Below are 23,386 nucleotides of genomic sequence, written 5' to 3' on the forward strand. Positions count from 1 at the left end.
TATGATAGGGATTTGTGTTCTTTGTACTCTAAATGTGTGGTTCTTGAAACCTAGTTTTGCTTAGTCTTAAGTAACCAATCTAAGCCTAGTATGATGTAGGTAGGACATAAAATTTGTGCGTGTCTACTTTTGTTCGTGTGTCTAAGTTAATTTTGTAGTTTTATTTGTGTGATAGGAATTCCTGTTGTCTCTAAATAGGACTGTAATGGGCAATGTGTGTCCATTTTGTTTACCAAATTTTGGCTTATGGATGAGATTGTACTTCCTATATCGATGAGTGCTTCTACTTCTTAACCTTGGACCTTTACTTGCACTGTGTGGACTTTGTGCTTCAAAGGCTTTGTAGCTATATTACATTATGAATGTGTGGCCCTCATGATCCATTTGCTCCAATGTTTTCTGAAACTATTGTAAACTCGGTTTGCTCTATTGTGACTACCTGGAGATTTTATGTTTGTGTCCTTTGTAAATTTCTACAGTATTTTTTAACATGGGCATAGTTGTTGCAAAAGAAACGCTTTGGTCTTCCTCGTTGATCCCTTGTTGGTAGTAGTCTTCTATTAGTAACATTGCTTTGAGTGTTTGTCATGTATGGCTACCTTTGTATTTTGGTTTGGACATTATGTACATCTATATCCATTGATGTGGGTTGCTCAAATTGTTGCTTGAATTGGTTTGTTGTACTAGCTGTCTTTGTGTGAGTGTTGGATTCAATGCATTGAGCTATCTATACTGCTTGATGAAAATATGTTGGCCCTTGATCCCTCACCCTTCTTGATATATCATGGAGCAGTCTTGGCCATTAAAAAATTAGTTTCATCTCTTTAAGCATTGTGGGATCTGCATGAAGCAACAATTGATTTAATTTTACTACAAATTGAGCGACGAGTTCATGTTGTTTTTTGCTTGAGGTTTTCTATTTGTTGTAGGGCTGTTTGCATTATATTTTGTTATGCAAAATCTCTTATAAGATCTTCCTTCATTATGACTAGCTTGTCTTGGTTTGTATAGGCTGCTACAAAAACCATGTTGTTGTGACACCTTCAAGGAGTGTTCGAATTTCTAGTGACTTCCGCTCATCTGACCATGCATGGTAAGTGGAAAGATTCTCCAATGATGCAGTTAGATGAGGACATCTTTGGTTGGCAGTCCAATTTGCTAAGGTTTGATTAATGTGATTCATGTGTAGCATTAATGAAGATATTACGTGAGACATCAGCTCCGTGCTTATGTGTTGAGGGTCTGGAGTGAAATCTAGTTGCATAGTGGCGTCTTCGTAAGGTGGGGAGTTGGATGTGCATGAGGTGAGCGTGCTTGACTTGATTGCTTTGTAAGGTTGTATCCTAGCTCCTTTTTCAATAGATTTACTAATGGAGAGGTTGGTGACGGAAGAGGAGATATAAAGGAGCTTTTCGAAGGTGGTATGCTGAGAGAAAACAAGGGCATTAGAGAAAATAAGGATGTGAAAGGGGTCTACACACGATTCTACCCACCATCTCCACCAATGTTAAATACTATTACAGAGTTTCTCAGTTGCCAAAGCTCTCTTTTCTCCTCTCTTATACAAATTTTGTAATACACCAAGAAGGTCATGGTCACATCAAACCGTTGAAGCATGCTGGAGATCCTGGTGAATTTGGACAGCCACATATCTTCCATCTTCTACCATTGGTGTAATGCCACGTGTCCTTACTGGTGGGACAGATCATATGATGAACTTGTTGCTAATATATATATACGTTTGCGCGAAAATAGGAAAAAGCCCACAAGTAGCGGGATAAACTTATAGAGAATAGTAGCAGCTGCGCTTACAGCAGCCATTTGAAAATCGCCATGGATGCTGGCCGGCTCTACTTCCACAGCACTGCCACGGCCACGGCCACGGCCACTCCCACTCCCACTCCCCACGAATGCGGGTGCCTTCAATGGCCGCTTACTAGCAGCAAGTCCTCCCCGATAGGTCCCCAAACAGCTGCAGCAGTCTCCCGACGGCATTCTGCTCCCGTTGCTGCTGCTTCTTCTTCATTTGTCCCTGCTGCACGACGACAACATAGAGGTCGAGGAGCTGCTGCGTGCTGCATTGCGGCCTCTTTGATGGTTGCAGCTTCGCCTCCTGCGCCTATCGCTGCTGCCGCTGCCGCTGCTGTTGATGATGATACTGATGGTGATAATGATGCTGATGGTGATGATGGTGCTGATGAAGCCAGTCAGAGTAACGTGGAGAGGCGTCTGGTGTCTGGAGAGCGTGTGTTACAAATTTCCAAGGCAGGTAAACTTCTTGGTTAGAGACATGCCGATTTTGTGGCCGATGGGGATCAGCGATTCATGCGGCCGGTTAACAATTCAGAGCGCCTGTGCCTCCTCTTGTATGCCCAATGCCTCTAGCCATCCATCATGGATGTCTCACAGCCTAGGAGCCTAGGTCTAGGTACCAATATTCCTATCATAATGAGCCACAATCATCTCTCTGTCTCCTTCTCTCCGTGTTCACTTTCTCCTTTCTTTGCGCACTCTCTCTCACACTCATTGAGACAGTACTATAATATAAGAATGTTTGGGAGATGTTGCTGCCCGTCACTTCTTATCGTGCTGTTCTCCTTTTTGAGTAGATTGAAAAGTATTGGCAATCTAACACTCATTGAGACAGCACTATAATAAGAGTTTTGGGAGATGTTGCTGCCCGTCACTTCTTATCGTGCTCTTCTCCTTTTTGAGTAGATTGAAAAGTATTGTTGTGGGCCGCCTAAAAAGATTCAGGATTTTTGTACTAAAACCATTGTGCCCAGCATGTCACAACTCATTGAGATAGAAAATACTGCCAATCCTTTGCTATGTGGAAAGTCTTTAGGCTTCAATTGTGATGAAGAAAAGTCATTGAAGCAAAGTTTGCTTATCATAAAGAATCAACCATTGCAAATCAATGCTTCATTTGTCAGTAGAAGGGCCATTTGGCAAGGAGAAAAGGCTGAAAATCCCAATATAGTCATTGAACAACCCAATGATGATGCTGCTGAGATAGAGTATAGGGAAGATCAGAAATTAACATGCATTAATTTCCTTTGGCAATGGAGCAAGAGCCTCTATAGACATGGCAACCCATTCGGGCATTAGGGAGGATGAGATGGGACCCATGAGAGAAATTGATATGGCATGCAAGGGCCATGCAAAGTCTATTAGATCTCTTATTGGAAAGCTTTGTTTGCACATTTAGAATTATGTAGACAGCGAAGAGTTTTTCATTGTACGATTAGAGGATTGTGATGTATTGCTTGGTATGCCTTGGTGTCATCGTCTACATGCAATGATTGATTCCTAAGATAAAGTTATCACCATTCAGCATAAGGGTAAGATCCATACTCTTGATGTAAAGCTAAAAGGGGAATTAGACCCAGTTGTATCCACTTCAGTTGTTTCTGAAGTAGTAATGAAAATTCATCTTTCAACGTACTTGTTTTTTGTCAAGGATAAAAATGATAGCGTGACTGAAGAAAATATATCTAGTGTATATTCTATGTCATTTTTGAAAATGTATGCTAATTGCTTCTCATAGTCACTTCTAAAAAAGCTATTGTGCAAAATGCTAGAGAATCATGCAATAGGTTTGATCTGCGGTAGTAGCTCTCCTAATAAGCCACTATATAGAGTGAGTGTAGTCCAATAGGAGATAAGGAGCCATGTTAATGAGTTGTTAGAAAAGAGACCGATTCATCCTAGCTCATCCCCTTTTTTCTCACTTGTGCGTTTGGTGCAAAACAAGGATGATTCCTGGTATATGTGTATTGGCTACTGTGCTTTGAATAAGATCATGATCAAGAATTGATTTCTAATTCCACAAATCAATGACATTATGGATAGATTGGAAGGATCAACAATTTTTGGCCGTATTGATTTGAAAAGTAGGTATCATTAGATATGCATTAGACAAAAGGATGTATCGAAGATAGCTTTTAGACGTCATGCTATTTTTTGACTTAGACTAAGTTGTTTGAGAAGGATATGAGATGAAAAATTTACTCTCTATGTTTCATTTTTAGATTGTGTATATAGATGGTAAAAAGAATGTAGAGAGTGACACACTATCTCATAAGCTTCAAATTTCAATTAGTCTTGTTTATTACATTGGGTTGGATATCATGAAGGATTGATATCCAACTGATTTTGATTCCACTAATGTTTATGATTAGCTTAGTAGTGGCGAGAGGATAAGCACATCATGTTAAGAGATGGTTGTTTGATGATGCATGGATGGCCATGCGTCACAAAGCAGCCAATGGTGATGATAGAGTCATGCTTCTCCTTATGCAAGGCATAGAGGTATGGATATTGCAGTCATGGTTGTTAAGTACCAAAAGTATAATATGGTATAGTATGATAAAATATGGTACTAAATGGTATCTTAAGATTCTTTAAGGTACGGTACAATAAAAGTATGTGACTCTATGTTAGTAGAGTATATTAGCTCATGTGCGAGTCTGAGCATGTATTGTGGGCTGGAGATTTTATATAGATATTTTAGGCATTTTTATTGTGTAGCATTTTATGCTTTATAGCATTTATTGTTGCCAATCGGCTAGCATTAATGCTAGCTGATCTAACATATTTTATGGCATTATTCATGCTTATATATTATGGCCGCCTCCTCCCCAGTCAATCAGTTCACCACTTGGAGTTCTGGTGGAGAGAGGAGTTGGTGCTAGTGCCCACGCATCCAATGACTCATTGTTGTATGCGAGAGTCTCATGCTTGATATATGGATTCCATTTCTCGAGCATACATCTGAGTTCTCATCTGTATTGTGTCCTTTTCTTTTCTTTTCTCTTTTGTCTTGTGTTTTAGAAGTTTATTACAGCATATGTTTACGCTTTCGTTGTTGCTCCACTTTTGACATGGTATCAAATTTCAGGTCCTAAGCTATTGCTGCATTTTCTTTGTTGATTTCAGTATATGTTAATGCTTTCATTGTTGCTTCACTTCTGACATGTTACCTGCGTTTTTGCTGACGTTTGTATAAGTACAGCCTGCGTCTTCTCCTCTACTGCCCGCGCGTCAGTTTCAGTTTGCGTTTTGGTATTTTTGCATCTTCTCTTCGCTGGGCGACTACAGTTTCAGGTGGTTTTTGCCGTTTCGGGCAGTTTTTGGCTGATTTTTTTGACTTTTTGTAATAGTTTTCTTCTTGTTTTGGTCAATTTTTGGTGAATATTACATGTGAACTCACATTTTTTTTATTCTGTGCTTATGGTTTGGTTGTGTACCCTCTTCAAAGACCTTCTTTTCTCTATCTCTCTTCTAAATTCTCTTGAAATGGCTCCTCTGTGCACATCCATTGATGATAAGTTACATGGATTTGATTATCTTACATGGAGTGTTGCGATGAAGGCTTGGTTTATATAAAAGTAGTTATGATACGTGGTGTGTGGAGCTATTGAACGTCTTCAATGGCCTTTTCCAGTTCCAGTTGATTTTGATGAAGACAACCATGAGAAAGCGGTGCCTACATGGGATTCGGATGATGCTCATGCTTACTCAGCGTCGCTTCGATGTATTTCCAAAGAAGTCCTACTGGCAGTTATGTGCAGGACATCTTTTGAAGTATGGATGAAGTTGCAGCTGCTGTATACAACACCTTCCACCATGAGGGCAATTACTCTTTATGGCCAGCTTCAACAAATTCCGTTTGAGGCCAAAGATACTATCCGATCTTTTCTACTTTGTGTGACCTATATCTAGGGCCAACTTTGGCACATGTAGTTCGCCCTTTTAGAGGCTCATTTTACTAGACTTCTACTCTCCAAATTCCCTTCGGAGTTTGATGGAGTGGTGAATGCTTTACGGGCGCAGACATCTTCGACTCCTGATAGTTTTACACATATGACCTTGATGCTGCTTGAGCATGAGGCATCATTGCGGTTACAGGGCTGGCTGCGGCTCTTATAGCTTCAAAGAGGGTTTTGAAGAAGAAGTCGAAGACCCAATGTTACCACTGTGGGACGAAAGGTCATTTACGGAAGGATTGTAAGGCTTCCAGGAAGATGAAGTGGGATTTGGATTCCTTCGACAAGTCATATTCTAAATCCAACTTAGATCCTCCGGCCAAGGTAAAGTCTAATGCGCAGAAGGGATCCTCTTCTTCGGATTGTGGGAAAGGCTTGGTGGCCCCTTCTTGAGCTGCTTTCTAGTGGTGATGAGGTCATCCCTCACAACTCTCCAGTGCTAGAGAGGGAGTGTGAGAAAGTGGTGAGATGGGGGAGCCGTGTCTCATCTATATTTCTATATAGATACACAAGATCCAGAGAGGGACGTCCTTGATGCATCAACCCAAGTTTGGCAAGTTCAAATCTTAGAGTTGGGATTGATATCCAGGTTCATGATGGGCTGGTTATTTGACAGAGAGCGGGTGGCTTTCGTCTGGAGCTCAGATGAGGGGACACTTTGGCGGTCTGGCCAAAGGAGGGGGGTCCATTGTCATTTACACGTGCAATATTGGTGACAGGATGGTCACGTGTGCTACATCAGAGGCATTGTTGATAGACATTGAAAGCTGCTATGATCTTCTCTATCTTCAGGAGGTAGTACGATTGACATCGACATCAGGTTCTCTTCGAGGCACCTTGGTGGTGGCTTGATCATCCACTGCTTGGGTATCCATGGCTCTACTTGGTGGTTCTTTGTTGTATGGACTATGATGAGTCATTTATCATTGTATCATTATATTGTATTAGATCACCGATGATCTAAGAGAGGGTGTTAGCAAAGTATGTTAGCTCATGTGTGAGTCTGAGCATGCATTGTGGACTGGGCACATTATGTAGATATTTTAGGCATTTTTATTGTGTAGCATTGCCAACTTGTTGTGATAACAGGCCATGTAGAAGAATCCGCAATATAAACAGCGTGCTCGGTGAAGACAACCCGGGTACCAAGCCTAGCAAGGCCATAGACTAAGAGGAGTGGAAAGCCCAAGTCCGGAACATAAAGAGCTTGTGAAAGGGAGCTCGACGCACAATCGGGATATAAAGGCAAAGTGCCAACACCACAAATAGGCACCGAAACAATGTCACCAACAATGACTAACCCTTAGAAGGGTATAGATCCTGCAACAAATCACCTCGTGGAGTCATATGACTGGAAGCTCCACTATCAACCAGCCAAGGCTCTCAGAAGATGAGGAAACCACTGAAGAAGGCTCCTCCAAGTCAACAAAATGAAGGAACACTGACTCATGGATAATCGCCGGAGTAGAGGTAGAGGCCTCAGATGCTTTAGCTCCATCCTTTGCTCCCGGAGGAAGGTGAGGGTACTTCTTCCAACATTTCTCCTCTGTATGTGTCCCCTTTCCACAGTATGGGCATTAAGGCTTCTTCGAGTCGGAGTCAGAACCTAAAGAACTCTCCTGCCTTTTAGTGTGCGACTTCCCTTTCTTCTATGTCCCCCCTCCCAAACTTGCAACAAAAGCTTTAGTGGAAGTGGATCCACTGGCTACTCTGTATGTGTCCCCTTCCCATAGTATGGGCATTAAGGCTTCTTTAAGTTAGAGTTAGAACCTAAAGAACTCTCCTGTCTTTTAGTGTGCGACTTTCCTTTCTTCTATGTCCCCCTCCCAAACTTGCAACAAAAGCTTTAGTGGAGGTGGATCCACTGGCTACCTCTTTGGTGTGCTCGTCATGCTCCAAAACAAGTGGGGCAAGCTGCCAAAGAAGCATCTCACGGGTCCTCGATGTAAGAAGGCTGGTGTAGAAGATATCAAACCGGGGAGATGGCAGCTGAGTCAAAAGAATCATGGCTGTATCCTGAGATCATCCAGCCAAGGAAGGCAAGCTCATTCCTCATGTCCTCCAACCTGTTGAATTAATCCTTCATGGAAGAATCATCAACAACGAGCATCCATAATTTCTTCTCGAGAGTAATCCAATGGGCAAAAGTCTTTAGATGGTTCAAAGAAGCAAGCTTTGTCCACACTTCCGCTGCTTTCCGGGACGTGTGCACATGCATTAGGACAGAATCGTGTAAGCTCATAAAGAGAAAAGATCGAGCCCTCAAGTTGAGCGGATTCCATAAGGTTGAACGATCCATTGATGATCCAATGGTGGGATCCTCCACTGGACGGGGAATAGGATGGGTAACAAACTCCCAAAGATTGAAGATATCAAGGATACACTCCACCTTATACAACCAAAGTGAGTAGTTGGAACCATTAAGCCAATCTTCTTTACGCAAAGAAGGGAGTACGCTGTATACGGACACTTGTATATAGGGTGCCATGGAAGGCATATGAAGGCCAACAGAACGAGCCTTCTGTGAAACATGGAGAGAACAAGGAATAGAGGGATCTCGTACAAATGAGCTAGGTGACCTCCAATCGTCACGTGAACTAGCACAAAAGTCTCTCCATCTCTCAGAGGAAGGAATAGAGATCTCATCCTCTGAGTCAACAAAGAACTGCTGATAAGACATCTTCATATATATATGCAATTACCAAACAATTTGCAACCAATAGACAGTCAAGATGGAGCTGCCTATGTCAGAAAAGACCGAGAAGATTCTGGCGGCTACAAGAGGAGAGAGAAAATGCTGCCGCTTGGAGAGAAAAATTGCCCCCTATCCTCTAGATGATGACACCTCCTCCTCTATTGATGTGGAAGATGCAAATGCAGGTTGCAAACACCTAGAAAACTGTTGCATGCTCCTCTTGATGCTGCAAAACAGCAAAACACAGGTATGGAAGGCTGTTTTCAGCCTGGACAGCACCACCAGGGGCTGGAAAGGATGGAAAAAGGGCTGCACGCACTTGATGGTGCCCTCCTCTGCAATGGAAGCTCTGCTTTGTGCTCTCAGTGAGGCTCTGATACCATGTGAGAGTGCGTAATGGAAGAAGGAACACGGACACACAGAGAGAGAGAGAGAGAGAGAGAGAGAGAGAGAGAGAGAGCATAAAATGAAGGAAGAAATACTGCACAACCTCATGAATAAAGGGAAACTCAATCGAGTCTAAGGAATCATATTATATTCAACTTGTTGCTCTGTCCGTCCCTCCTTGGCAGAATGTAACAATCATCCACCAAAGCCTTGAATGTTCCATGAGAAAATCCTAATGGGGAGTGTCTAAGTCTTTCAGATTGGCGTGGGTCCATGGTCCATGCTTGTCTCTTTTGTTGCCTTGTATAAGCTCCAATTTGTCTCACCATTGCAATTTATGCAACCTCATGAATAAAGGGAAACTCAATCGAGTCTAAGGAATCATATTATATTCAACTTGTTGCTCTGTCCCTTCCTCCCTTGCTCTGATGGATAGCCAGTATTTGTGGGACCAAATTCCTCTCTCTCCTTGAGAGGAATTCCTCCCTCTTGTTGAGTGCTAAGGGGGGGTGAGAGCAGGTTGCTCAGTCCTACATGGAAAGGATGTTGCTGCCACCAGATGCTCAAGTGTTGGTGCTACTGGTGACTGAGCAGGCTGTTCCTCAGTCACCGGTGGCTTGGGAGAGGGGTGCTCAAGCATAGCCATGTCTGTCACTATGGATGCCATTGCCATAGCAATTACTATGTCTCTATAAGCAACTGGTCTGGTGTCTCTTATGATGCTACATCGTGTCAAGCTGCTGCTTGTGTCCCTCTCTCTCTCAAATTTGTTGCAAAGAAGGTGATTTTCTCATAGTTATGTCATGAGAAATCCCTTTGTTTGTGAGATGAACTATGAATGTGGGATTGCATGGGAACTGTGTAGGGCAAGTTAATTTGGAAGAGTGCACTGTGAAGTTGAGCAGCTGTCATCTATGAGGCAGCAATAGAATACAGTTCATTCCATTACCTCTTCAGAGACTGTGTTAGTTGTGTGCAGGTTGCTAAAGACCTGGAGTGACAAGACGAGTAGTATTTTAGGTATCTTTACTGTTTTCTTTTTGGATGTGATGCTATTTTCTTTATGGATATTTTTAATCCCAGTCAGACCAACTGAGGTTTTAAATACCTAAGATATGTGGCGTAGTTTTTACTGTCAGCTCTTTTTAATGGGACAGTCTACATGAGGGCACTTTAAAGAATTCAGAAGTTTTATGTACTGCTCTGTGTTTACTCAAGGAGATAAAGTCGCGTCTTTAGGTTAGTACCATTCAGCTCTTATGTCATTCCGTGTTCCTGCTCTTGTCATGCTGACAATAACATACAAATTTTGTCTTGCAGATTTCACAGTGAGCTCAGTTCTTGACAAAATTAAGCGTGGAAAGCTCGACTTGCGCCCATCTTATCAGGTAAATTTGTTTTGGGCTTTCCATTATGTTATAAGGCTTATGAAACTGGGCCATGATTGGCATTGTGAACTGTAACATATCATGATCTTAGTTGAGTGCGATATGAAACATAGTGAAAGCAAGATGAATGGTGGTGTGGTACGTAAGGCTCAGCTATGCATATGACTGACGAAATCATTGTGTGCAAGATGAATGGTGGTCTGGTATGCAAGGCTCAGCTATGCATATGACTTACAAAATCATTGTGTCTGCAGCGTGACTATGTTTGGGACAAAAAAACTGCCAGCAAACTGATTGAATCACTGCTGCTCAATATACCTTTACCAACAATGTTTTTCCATGAAAAAAGCCAGTATGTTATTTTTTCAAAGCAATACAAAATTTGAAGTTTGGTTTATGTTTTGGATCAATATTATGGCATTGTAGAGGTTTGTCGGGTCCACTGAGTGCTTCATACTACATATTGCAAGACAAACTTCTTTTCACGTGTACTGAAGCCATTCAACTTGTTAGGGGTCAGTTGGAGGTGGTGGATGGTAAGCAACGACTCACAAGTATTTGGTAAGAATGCTTTTCTAATAGTGTGTTAAGCTGGAGAAGTGCACATATTGTAAGGGTTTTTTTGGTGAAAGGCTAATTTCAAGGGTTTTCTTAAAACAATAGATATTCAAAGTTCAGTAGATGACGGTAACAACTTCTCAAGCTTATCAATGTTTTTAAGCCCAATATCCATGAGGTCTAGTCCATGCATACTTATGTACCTTCCCTATCAAGTACCAACAATTGAGGTTTTTGGTTTGGTGAAAGGCTAATTTCAAGGGTTTTCTTAAAACAATAGATATTCAAAGTTCAATAGATGATGATAACAACTTCTCAAGCTTATCAATGTTTTTAAGCCCAATATCCATGAGGTCTAGTCCATGCATACGTATGTACCTTCCCTATCAAATACCAACAATTGAGGTTTTTGGTTTTGTCATTGATGCTCTCTAGAGGAAGAAATTTGCTTGTATGCAAGGAACCTGTTATGGTGTCCCTATATACATGTTGCCAGACAGCATTTGCAGCATTTGTTTTTGGGTAGATGAGCTGGAATTGCACTCTCGTTTGCATACATCTAGCTTTGTTGTCTTTCTAAGGCGGGGTCTGTATTGCATTATGGTCACCGCTCTTGATCCTTAGACGATTCTTGATGTGTGGGTTTCCATTTCTAGGCAAGACAACACTTTGTAGCTTGGTTGCTATAAGCTATTAGGTGTCCCTATTAAGCTACCAAAACTATCTCTAATAATTTCTCCTTGCGGTGAGAGATCAAACCGGATGCATCAATCTCTATTATGACCTGCAAGAGTTTTCTATTAAGGAAGGGGATGATCTGAAAGTCAAGTATAGGTGGTTACTCATCGAGTTCACCACTACTAGCTCGTTGAAGTCAGATGACAACCATGTTATATTCTTCTTGGACAAGCTGCTCTCTAAACATTTCCACTTTATGCAACACATCATTTTGTTAGAAGACCTCATTTTCCTATTTAGATGGGCTTTGGTAACCACTTCTATGAAGGGGAACATTGCAAGTGGCAAGAACTCTCAAGCTGCTAGGAAGGCAACTCCAAATAAGGGCGGTACCCCTTCCTTAGATGAAATTAAATACACTAAAGAAACCAAACCCATATGGTATCAACTCACTAAAAAGAATAGGTTTTGCACACATTGTTAGAGATTGGGTCATGTGGGCAAGAAGTGTCATATTAAGGCCGAGGGTCTCCCAGCTAAGACATCTTAATCCAACGAGTAATCGTAAGGGCAGTTGTGCACACAGATAGCCTCATATGTCCTTGCCTTACAACACTCTCGAAGGTTTGGGTGACTAGTTTGCTAACGCCACTCCATTCACACTCTTTGTATCCATTTAGGGGTCTCTTGCTACTGCCTAGGACCATTTTCCCACCGAAGACCATTTCTCCACCTCGACACAAGTTTCATTGGTAGAGACTTGTTGATGGCTGTGTGCATTGGTGACCACACACTTAGGCTAGCTGCCTTAGGTTACACTAGATTAGTTTCACATTAGTTAGCACTCATAGTTCGTTATGCTAGTGAGTTGGGCCCATACGCTAATTTGCCCTTAGGTTTTTCAGGCTTTGGGATTTCCTTAATTTATCTTCTGTTGCATTCAGACACTTACTCATTCTAGGCAAGACAACACTTTGTAGCTTGGTTGCTATAAGCTATTAGGTGTGCCTATTAAGCTACCAAAACTATCTCTAATAATTTCTCCTTGCGGTGAGAGATCAAACCGGATGCATCAATCTCTATTATGACCTGCAAGAGTTTTCTATTAAGGAAGGGGATGATCTGAAAGTCAAGTATAGGTGGTTACTCATCGAGTTCACCACTACTGGCTCGTTGAAGTCAGATGACAACCATGTTATATTCTTCTTGGACAAGCTGCTCTCTAAACATTTCCACTTTATGCAACACATCATTTTGTTAGAAGACCTCATTTTCCTATTGAGATGGGCTTTGGTAACCACTTCTACGAAGGGGAACATTGCAAGTGGCAAGAACTCTCAATCTGCTAGGAAGGCAACTCCAAATAAGGGCGGTACCCCTTCCTTAGATGAAATTAAATACACTAAAGAAACCAAACCCATATGGTATCAACTCACTAAAAAGAATAGGTTTTGCACACATTGTTAGAGATTGGGTCATGTGGGCAAGAAGTGTCATATTAACTTGTTGTGGACTGCCTATTGATTGATGGCTCCAATGGCTGTCACCTACTGTAATTTGTTGTCTTTTGCTCAGAAATGGACTAGCAGCCTTCTCTCTCTCCTCCTCTAGTTGAAAACAAGTTTTAATGGTTGAGACCAAGTCCCAAAAACTTTTTCTCAGTTTGCATGGGTACTTTATCCAAGTGGCAACCTTTCAAACCCAATTTTAAGAATCATCAGCCATTAAAGTAATTTTCAAAATTAAATTAATTTCAGCCCTTCTAATCTTGCCTATAATTAAATGTGCCCATTTATAATTAAATTGACTAGGCCATTTGCAACTTGGAGTGGTCCCCAATCTCTCTTGACCCTTAGACTGAAATTAATTAATTAATTAATGCTAGTCCTAGTGTCACTACTGATACTTATTGGCCAAACAATTGTCCTAGGGTTAAAATTGACACCAACTAACCACCAAAGCCTAGCTAGTATAACTTGTCACAAATTTTGCCTTTGACACCTATTGCATCCTCGGGGTCCTTGGCTTGTTACAATGAAATAACTGCCATATGCATGACATGTGCTAAATAACCTTGCACATTTGATTAGTAACTTAATCAAATGTTATTAGCAAGATTAAAGCATCTCAAATTTCATGTCCCCATGGCAAACCTCCCTCTTGAAATCCATGCAATCGTCTTCAATTGCACTACATGGTGCCAAAGAAAAAGCATACTGCACTGGAATATCCATGAGGCATTGGAGTCACAACATTGGCTATGGTTGTCTAACCATGCCATATACCTCGAATCTGCTGAAAATTTCCTACCAACATAAACATTAGATAAAACTGAGAAACAATCTAGGATTGTGCTAGAAGACCATTGGATGTATCCATAAGTCATATTTCTCAACTGTTCTGACTTTACAACCATAGTAAAGCATATTCTCAGCATAAACCATGGCTGAAATTGTCAATGGCATTTAGTAACATGTTGTTGTCCATGGGACCAGCTGTAATTGAAAATAGAGTATAAGCTGATCATAAGTTGATCACTTGCTGATGTAAGAACTGATCACAAATTGTTGCAAATGTGACCCCATATTGATCACAAACTGATTGCGAAATTTGATAAAAAACTGATTCCAAAAGTGTCCATAAATGGTTCTTAAACTGATCAAGAACTGAGCTGAAACTGATTAGAATTTGATCTAAAAAATGAGGCAAAAACTCATGCCTAAACTGATGCAAAAGTATAGTTTTAGTGCCCGGGTGAAACTCATACTCACCTACATACATGTCACAATGACTAGTACATTGAGTAGTGACCCCATGGCAACAGGCATATTGTTAGCACAATACCTTGGATGCACAATGCTCCGGACCCTTGCTCTGTTGAACCTAGCTAAGCCCAAACCAAAGTCGGCTTTAATTGAAAGATATCTAGGTAAAGTTGCAACAAGCGAGGATGGTCTACTAAGTCATGCTCTTCCATCCATTTTGCATCCATTGGTGAATAATTTTGAAACTTCACAAAATATCTCTTGGAAACTTTACCTTTGACCTTTCTTTCCTTATGTGCTAAAATTTGCTCGGGTATCAAGATCTCATCCATCTCCTCAATCTCAGGCTGAATTTCTATAAATACATCCTTTGACACATCACCATGGAAAGGCCTCAACAAACTGACATGAAAGGCATTGTGTATGTGCCAATGTGGTGGTACACAATGGTGTCGTCTTGAGGCGAGGGGAGGCTAGAAACACAAAAATGGGCAAAAATAAGAAAGTTTCAAGAAAAATGAATAGTAAGCACAAAGAAAAGGAAAAAGCTCAAAATGATGCTGAAAAGCAAAGAATTGAAAGTTTGTACGCTTCAAAGAACAAAATTTTGGCTCAATGGCATGATTGTGAGGACGAACGCAGGATCTTATGGGCAACGAAGGTGAAATGGATGAAAACTAGGTATGGATATTAAAAAGGGAAGAGGATGATATGGAAAAAAGATTGAATCGAGTGAGAGATAGACAAGGCGCAAATCTTTGTGTGTTGAATGACAAGCTAGAGGAATGCTATAAAGAACATCAAAATGACCCCAATTATGAGTTGCTACTGGTGGAATAGAGATTGAGAATGGAAATTGTTGACGAGTAAGGTGAGGTTGTAGTGTGAGGGGGTATGCCAGATGAGATGGTAAAAGTTGAAGAACCCCAAGCGTGTCAAGCAAAGCCATGCACTAAAATGCAAGAACCTTAAATTGAAAGTGAGTTAGAAAGTGAAAGGAGTGAAAATGAAGTGAATAAAGATGAGAACATCTATGTTGCAATGAAAAACCAGTTGGTTATGTCTAAAAAGATGATATCAGATGGGCAACCGAGTAGAGCACAACACAATACGTTACAACAGCTGATGACTACATTGAGAAAAGGGCTGGTAGAGTGTAAAAGTCGATATGAGAAACTGCCAAGCTACTGGATACCATTGGCGAGTCTGAAGATGAGGATGTAGAGACCGGTGAACCAGATACCTTTGTAGATGAGCCTTGGTTGAATGAACAGATAGATGGGGATGCTGAAAGACAATTTTGTGAAAGAGATGATGTGAAATGAAGCAAACTAGATTGGAGAGGAGAGGGCCTTATTAGACGAATATCCAGGTCGGTTTGATGATGTAGTTGAAGAAGTGGAAATGCATGGGGGGAGTCAAATGGATGAAATGGAAGAGTGGGTGCCAAATGAGCCATACCATGATTATTTTGACGAACTTGAAGAGAGCTATGTGCACAAAGAGATGATTAAAGATCAATATGCCCAATATGAAGAGATGTGTTGGGAAGAAAGAGATGATGGTTCCAAGACTATTATGAAGAATCTTTTGAACCTGGATATGAAGTTGATGATGGCGAGTGGCATCAAGATGAAAATGAAGAGGCCTACGGGCCGTACTATGATGAGGATGACTACATGTTATGCGAGGAAGAATAGCCATGAGTTGATGGGCCAAATGTTGAGTGGTAGAGTGAAGAACTTGTGAGGGTATGGGCGAGTATAATTGAAACCGTAACCACACAGTCTCTAGAGTACATAGAGGTGGCTTGCGGGCCGAGTTTCTTGTTTGATGGAGTACTCATTGAAGAATGTGTGGAAGTGAAGACGACTTGCGGGTCGGATCTGTTGCCAGACGGAGTAATCCTAGAGGAGTGCGTAATGGGGGATGAGGCTAAAGGAACCGAGTCCCAACTTGATGATCCTTTTGGACACGAAGTCGATGGACCAAGTGATGAGGAGATCGAAGAAAGTGCGGCAGCAAGGCTGAAGACTCCTGTACTTAGAGGGAGTATAAAGAAATCGAGACATACTCAAAGAATCCTGCACCTAGGGGGAGTATAAAGAACCCATGATAGATTGAACCACCATGTGCTGAGGAGCAGGTGAAGCCCAAGTGTTTTGATGAGGTGATGACTTGAGTTGAGGGAAGGGAGTGTGAGGCTTGGGCAACCCCATGTCTCCCCCCCTCCTCCATGGTGGCCATGCATCATGGAGCAAGCATTGTTTTTGCCTTCTGGCGTGCAGGGTTCTCATTTTGAACAAGGCAGCCGGGCCCCCTGCTCCGAGTTCAAGTCGACATGACTCATAGGAGATGAGACTTATGAGGAGAGGGGATTTTGACCCATGTCGCCCTTGAGGCACCGTGGTCCAAGATGGTTGAAAGTAGATTCTTGTGAGCCACCACGGAAGTCTTTCGTGGCGCAATTCGGCGACTCCAAGTGCCAAGTTACCCATGTGCGAGTTAGACAAACGCGTTATGCATGCTGTTAGCGTGCGGCGATACGGAAGGTGTTGAAAAATAGACAAATGGTGTATGCTTCAAGAAGAGCTGTCCTGAATCCCATATGCATAGTGAGGAAAGTGGAACAACCCAAACTCTATAAAGCATTGTACTTGACTATGAAATGAATACAATGTCATGGTGCTTTGTATTTTCAGTTAAGTGTCTTGTCATTGTCAATCCTACACAAGATTGTGTTTACGAGTCCAAGCTTCCATCTTGGAACTTAATTCACTTGTGTAACAGTTTGTCTCTACTTGTCCATGTTATTATGAGTTTGGTCTTCATCTTTCATCCACCATAGCTTGTGTCATGCTCTAGATCCGCATCTTGTAACATGACTTCAGTGAGAAGAAACTGTGAAGAATGTCAAATTTTGAAGCTTTGGCTATGGCTTCCTGGATTAGGGTTTAGACACAGGTCTGGTTTTTTACCGATTTCATGAGCTAGAGTGGATCATTTCTAAAGTTTTTTTAATGGAAATGTAGCTCTCTTCAAGCTCTACAGAAGCCCTATGATCTCGGTGGAAATCACGTTGTGGAGAGAGAATCAATTGGTTGAACGAAACCAGGCATAGATCAGCCAGCGTCTTCCAATTTTCGAAATGCTGAGCAGCTGGGGGGCCAATGTCTAATTGTAAGGTTCCAGATAGGAGTGCCTAGAGTTCACGAATGTTTTCCTAGAAGAGGCCTTGGAGAGATATGGCCTCTATGTGGAGATACAACTCCTCCAAGTCAGGTGGGTGCTGCTGTCCACAGACACAGATATGGCAGCAACTTCAAAAACAGGCAATGCTGAGGCAATAGCTGCCCAATGTCAATGATTGAGGATTTCATGCTTGGAAGGAGAAGGCCATGTATTACCTGATGCGAAAGGACTTGTGGGACCTGTTTGAAGATGATGCAGATAGCAAAGGGGAAGATGATGAAGACGAGTTCTTTAAAGAAGACCAGCTCAAAACCAAAGAATGGATGAAAATGAATAACAAGGCACTAGGCTTCATTGCTTGGGGACCAAGTGATGATGTACTACATCATATATCTGGCATTAGAAATGCTAGAATCGCTTGGGAGGAACTTGACAGAATGTTTGGTACCCAAGCAAAGAACTCAAAGGTAAAATTACTCATGCAGTTTTATAAACTAGATATCAAAGATAGTGCTTCTATGACCACACACATTAACAAGTTCAAGAGCCTGAAAACCCAGCTTGTAACTCTTAAGAAGAATATTGATGAAGATGAAGCAATAGCTGTACTGCTTGCAAGTGTAAACAAGGATCCATATGAGAACCTTGTGTCCACTCTAAGTAATGTTCCCAGTCTCTCACTCAAAGATATTGAGTACTCACTGCTTGATGGCGAAAGCAAATTTAAAAACAAAGATGTAAAAGAGACCAGCTCAAGGAAAAATTTGGTATACAACAAAGGAGCTATTGGACCCAAAGGAAGAGGGTGAGGATTCAACACTGACAACAGAAGTCGAATGCAATGTCATTATTGTGGTAAGACTAGCCATATTGCCAGTGAGTGCTTTCACAAAAAAAGAGCACAACATATGCAAAATGACCACCACCAAGGTCAATTCATGAATGAAGAAGAAGAAAAAGATACTTCAGCTACCATCAACAACTCTGATAGATTATTCTAAGGAATTTGGTGTTAGCCAGTCATTTCCTGGACAGAGTGGACATTAGTACCATGTCAGCAGGTGCCACGTCAGCACCTGCAGTTAGACAGGTTGCTGCAGTCGGACAGTATTTATTGCAGTCGGCTGCATTTAATGCAGCCGACCTGCTGCAATTATTTCCTATTTTTCGGCTATTTAATAGCCGGTTCTTGTGGCACACTTTGTTATTCACTCTTCAGTGATTTCAGATTTTGATCTTGAAGATCTGTTGGCTGAGACAGACTGTGCTCGGGCTGTGACAGAGATCGAGGTCATCAAGTCGGAGACATATGCAGATATTTCCTTTGCCCCCTTGTGTATTTCTGCATTCTTATACAGCATGCTACACTGCAAATTTTCTGCATTTACAATGTCTCCTTTTCTCTTTTTTTTTTTTTTCGTAAATCTCCTTTTCTCTCTCTCTCTTCTCTCTGTGTTCTCTCTCAGTCTTTGTCCTATGCTTTTGCATCGCTGCACTCTGACATGGTATCAGAGCGGTGAAGAAGGACTGACTGAGGGCTGAACCTATCTGAAGAGGAGATTTCATCGCGACACAAGGTTGCGTTTCCAGGTTTCAAGGGCGAGCGGGAGGGCTGCACGTCGGATTAAGGCTGAAGCCAGCATGGGCGTGCGGGAAAGGAGTCGGTGAATTTGCTGCAGGTTATTGCTGTTCGAATGGAAGGAAGGCTACGTTTGAGGCCTTTCATTGCAAATTTTACCTTTTCATGGCCTCCAACTGGTGAAGAAGGTTTGGGCAGCGGAGAATCAGTCCTAGAAGGCTGCATTTTCATAGCTAGAGGGGGCTACTTTTGCATTTGTGTAGGTATTGCAGGTTAACATGTCTTCAGAGATTGAATTGGAGTTCCAAGCGATCATGGACAGGAAGGTGCATGTCCTACCGCCTCTTCCAACGGATCAAAAGCTTGATGGTGACAATTACTGCATTTGGCGGGTGATGATGTTGGCCATTTTAGAGTCTTATGATTTGGCGGAACTCGTGATGGAGGAGATTAACAGGCCCTCGATGAGGGATGAGTCCAAACTCTCTTCCAATGCTCGTGCGGAGTTGACCAAGGCCCAGTCTCATTGGAACAAATTGAATGCCAGGATTTGATCTTTTCTGTTTCTGTCTTGCACCACAGCCGTGATAGCTCATATCGAGCACTTGACAGTGGCTCGTGAGATATGGCTGGAGCTCGATCAGATGTACAACCGGATGACCTTGATGAAGAGGGTTTCTTTGGAGGTGCAAATGTGGACTTTGTCCGTGAATAAGTCTTCTTCGCTTCAGGAACACATCAACAAGCTTCGACAGCTTCAGATGCAGGTTCAAAATGTGGGGAAGCCTATTTTCTTCGAAGACATGGTGATCATCTTACTATTTGAGTTGCCGCCACGATTCGATACTTTTTATTCCGCTCTTATTGCTTCAGGGCGGGAGTCGACTCTTTGGTGGGAAGAGTTCGTTTCTGTGGTCTTGGACCAAGAGGAACAATTGAAGGGACAGAATGCTTTCAAATTGGAGGCATTGGTTGGTCAAGCCTCTCAGAAGAAGGGGAAGGACTAAAAGAAGAAGAAGGAGGACAACAAATCCAAGAAGGACAAGGAGAAGGAATCAACTTGCCATATTTGTGGCAAGACCGGTCATTGGAAGAAGGATTGCTCTAACAAAGACAAGACTGGATACTAAGAAGAAGGACACGAAGGACTCTAGAGCTGTGGCTGCACCCTCATCAGCTGCTTTTGTACACTTAGTAATCATTGAGGACTCTACACCGACAACTTCTGATGTTGCAATGACAGCTCCCTAGGCTCGAGAGTGGATTGTGGACAGCGGTGCCTCACAGGACATGACTCCTTCTTCCGTTGGTGTTGCCCATTTGCGACCTTCGTGTGGGCAGATTCTCATTGGAGACAGCTCTTCTGTGTCTATTGCTGCGTGGGGTGAGATGCAACTTATTCCAGATAGACATGGTGGTACCCACATCTCTAAGGTGTTGCATGTGCCAGGATTGGGGTATCATTTACTTTCGGTTCATAAGATTTGTGCTCTTGGTCTCTTGGTGGAGTTTGACAGTGATACTGTTCGAGTCTTTGATCATGGATCGAGGAAGGTTCTCTTTGCAGGGTATGAGGAGAATGGAGTCTACAAATTGAAGTCTTCTTCAGCTCTTACTTCTCTTCTTCTTACTTCTCAGACATAGTCCGAGCTATGGCATGCTCGGTTTGGCTACCTGAACTATGAGTACCTTTGGAAGGCGTCACGAGGGTCATTTGTCCGAGGCTTGCTAGACATAGTGGTGAGCCATCAGCCATGTGTCTCTTGCATTCGTGGAAAACTGCATCGGGATGCGATTTCCAACAAAGCTTCTAGGCAGACTACTTTACCCATGGAGCTTGTATCTATGGATCTTTGTGGCCCGATGAGGACCGAGTCCTTGAAGGGGAGCTTGTACTTCATGTTGATCGTAGATGACTACAGCAGGATGACTTGGGTCTATTTCTTGACTTTGAAGTCGGAGGCTTTCTCTCATTTCAAGGATTGGCTTCTTTTTGAGGAGAACTGTTCTGGCCGGTGATTGAAGACCTTGCGTTCAGACAAGGGAGAAAATTTATATCAAATGAGTTTGCTCGTTTTTGTGTAGATAGGGGCATTCACCAGGAGTTTGCTAGCACTAATACTCCCTAAGAGAATGACATTTTGGAGCGGAAGAACCGAAGTGTGATCGAGATGGCACGCACCATGATGGAGCATCGACAGACACCTTAGTTTCTGTGGGCCCAGGCAGTGGCTACCGCAGTTCACATCCTTAATCGATCTCCCACTTTGGCCGTTGACAGGATGATACCTTTTGAGACTTACTTTGGGACTAAGCTTGATATCTCTTATTTCAGGATCTTTGGGTGTGATGCTTATGTGCACATTCCGAAGACGTAGTGTGATAAGTTCGAGGCGGCTTCCCAATGACAGGTTTTTGTTGGCTATAGCTACCAATCCCAAGGTTATCGTTTGTTTGATCCCGTTAAGCGGGATGTTTACGCGAGCGGAGATGTGCGGTTTGTGGAAGTACTAGCCATAGAGGGGGGTGAGGAGCACTCCATCCTTGGAGATCCAGGGGAGAGTTGGGCTCCCGAGACAGCTTCTTTGGAGCCAGAGCCTCTTGATGGAGATTTTTCTTCGGATTCAGAGTCTTCTCTTCCACCGGTCGCCCCCGAGGAGCTTCCGCCGGTAGATGTTCCCGAGTCTTCAGCAGATGGAGAGCAACGGGGAGAGGTTCGTCCTCCTCCTCGTTGGGCCGGTGACACACTCCGAGATTTAGGGATCGAGGGGGTCCTTGAGGAGTGGGAACCGCAGGATGGACCGCGGAGGTCACGGAGGATTCAGGCCCATTCTTCGGAGCTTGTTTGCTCCAACTATTGTTTACTGACTCGTGTTATGCAGGATCGAGAGCCCACTTCAGTGAAGGAGGCTTTGCAGTTTGATCATTGGCGGAAGGCTATGGAAGCCGAGTTGGAGGCTATTGAGAGGAATGGCACTTGGTCTCTTGTGCCTCGTCCCTCTCACAAGAAGGTGACTAGTGTCAAGTGGGTCTTTAAGACCAAGTACCTTAGGGATGGTTCTTTGGACAAGCACAAGGCTCGCCTTGTTGCTAAAGGTTTTGCTCAGCGCCCAAGCATTGATTTCCATGATACTTTTGCCTCCACTGCTCGTATGACGACTATTCGAGTTGTTCTTGCCTTGGCTGGCCATAGGAGATGGCCTGTTTATCAGTTGGATGTGAAGTTTGCCTTTCTGAATGGTGACTTGCAAGAGGAGATCTATGTTGAGCAGCCTCCTGGCTTTGGATCCTCGGATGGAAAAGTTTACAGGTTGAAGAAGGCCTTGTATGGCCTCAAGCAGGCTCCGTGTGCATGGAACGAGAAGATTGACTCGTTTCTTCAGTTGAAGTTGGGATATTGGCGCTCCACGGCCGATCCGTAGCTTTATGTACACACTTCCGAGATTGGTCGTGTTATATGTTGATGATTTGATTTTGACAGGGAATCATGCACAGAAGGTCTGAGAGACCAAGACAGCTTTACATTAGGCATTCGAGATGACAGATTTGGGGCTTCTTCATTTCTTCTTGGGTCACGAGATTTATCAGTCTCAGAGGGGGATTTTCATCTCTTAGCAGAGGTACATTCAGGAGCTCTTGGCGACTTTTGAGATGGAGACTTGTCGGCCCATTACTACTACTATGGATCCGAATTGGAAGGCCCCACTTCACACTCAGATTCTCCTGTGATGGATGCTTCACGCTACAGTCAGTTGATTGGATCCTTGATTTGGCTTCTCAACACTCGTGTTGATCTTTGTTTTGTTGTGGGTCTTTTGGCAGGGTTCATGACGGAACCCAAACAGGTGCATTGGCAGGTTGCCCTAAGGATTCTTCGGTATTTGAGGGGAACCTTTGACTTAGGGATTTCTTATCCCGCAGGTACAGATGCTACAGATCTGGTTCTTGCAAGTTGGAGTGACTCGGATTGGGCTGGAGATGTGGACCACTGACGGTCTACTACAGGCTACTGTTTTATCTTGGGTACAGGTGTTATCTCTTGGAGTAGCAAGAAGCAGCCCAAGATAGCCCTTTCTTCTACTGAGGCGTAGTATTGAGCTGCGTCTTCCACTACATGTGAGGTTGTGTGGCTTCGGAGATTGTTGGAGGAGCTTGGTTGCCCCCAGACTCGTCCTACTCTTTTGCGGTGCGACAATGAGAGTTGCATTGCCTTGGTACGGAATCCAGTATTCCATGCCCGGACGAAGCACATTGAGATCCAATATCACTTTATTCGGGAGAAGCTTATGGATGGGACCATTGATGTGGAGTACTGCAAGACCGAGGACAATCTTGCAGATTTGTTCACGAAGGCGCTTCCCCAGGCTCTTCTT

General features: G+C 42.9%; 1 protein-coding gene across 4 annotated transcripts in view; it reads left to right on the plus strand.

Moving 5' to 3' along the window:
• The first annotated feature begins 1,759 nt into the window (after positions 1-1,759).
• LOC148023202 (uncharacterized) overlaps positions 1,760-23,386 on the plus strand; it is a 110,496-nt gene continuing 88,869 nt past the window's right edge. For 3 of the 4 annotated variants that reach the window (XM_087696190.1, XM_087696192.1, XM_087696194.1), the window contains exons 1-4: positions 1,760-2,269; positions 10,174-10,241; positions 10,496-10,593; positions 10,755-10,802. In XM_087696190.1, the coding sequence (XP_087552316.1) occupies positions 1,834-2,269; positions 10,174-10,241; positions 10,496-10,593; positions 10,755-10,802 (650 nt within the window). In that variant the 5' untranslated portion in view covers positions 1,760-1,833. The remainder of the gene's footprint in view (positions 2,270-10,173; positions 10,242-10,495; positions 10,594-10,754; positions 10,803-23,386) is intronic. The other variant, XM_087696191.1, reaches the window with a different exon arrangement.

The sequence above is a fragment of the Lygodium microphyllum genome, chromosome 16 (assembly GCF_053477565.2).
Source record: "Lygodium microphyllum isolate KBCC chromosome 16, Lygodium_microphyllum_v1.1.10, whole genome shotgun sequence".
Lineage (NCBI taxonomy): Eukaryota > Viridiplantae > Streptophyta > Polypodiopsida > Schizaeales > Lygodiaceae > Lygodium > Lygodium microphyllum.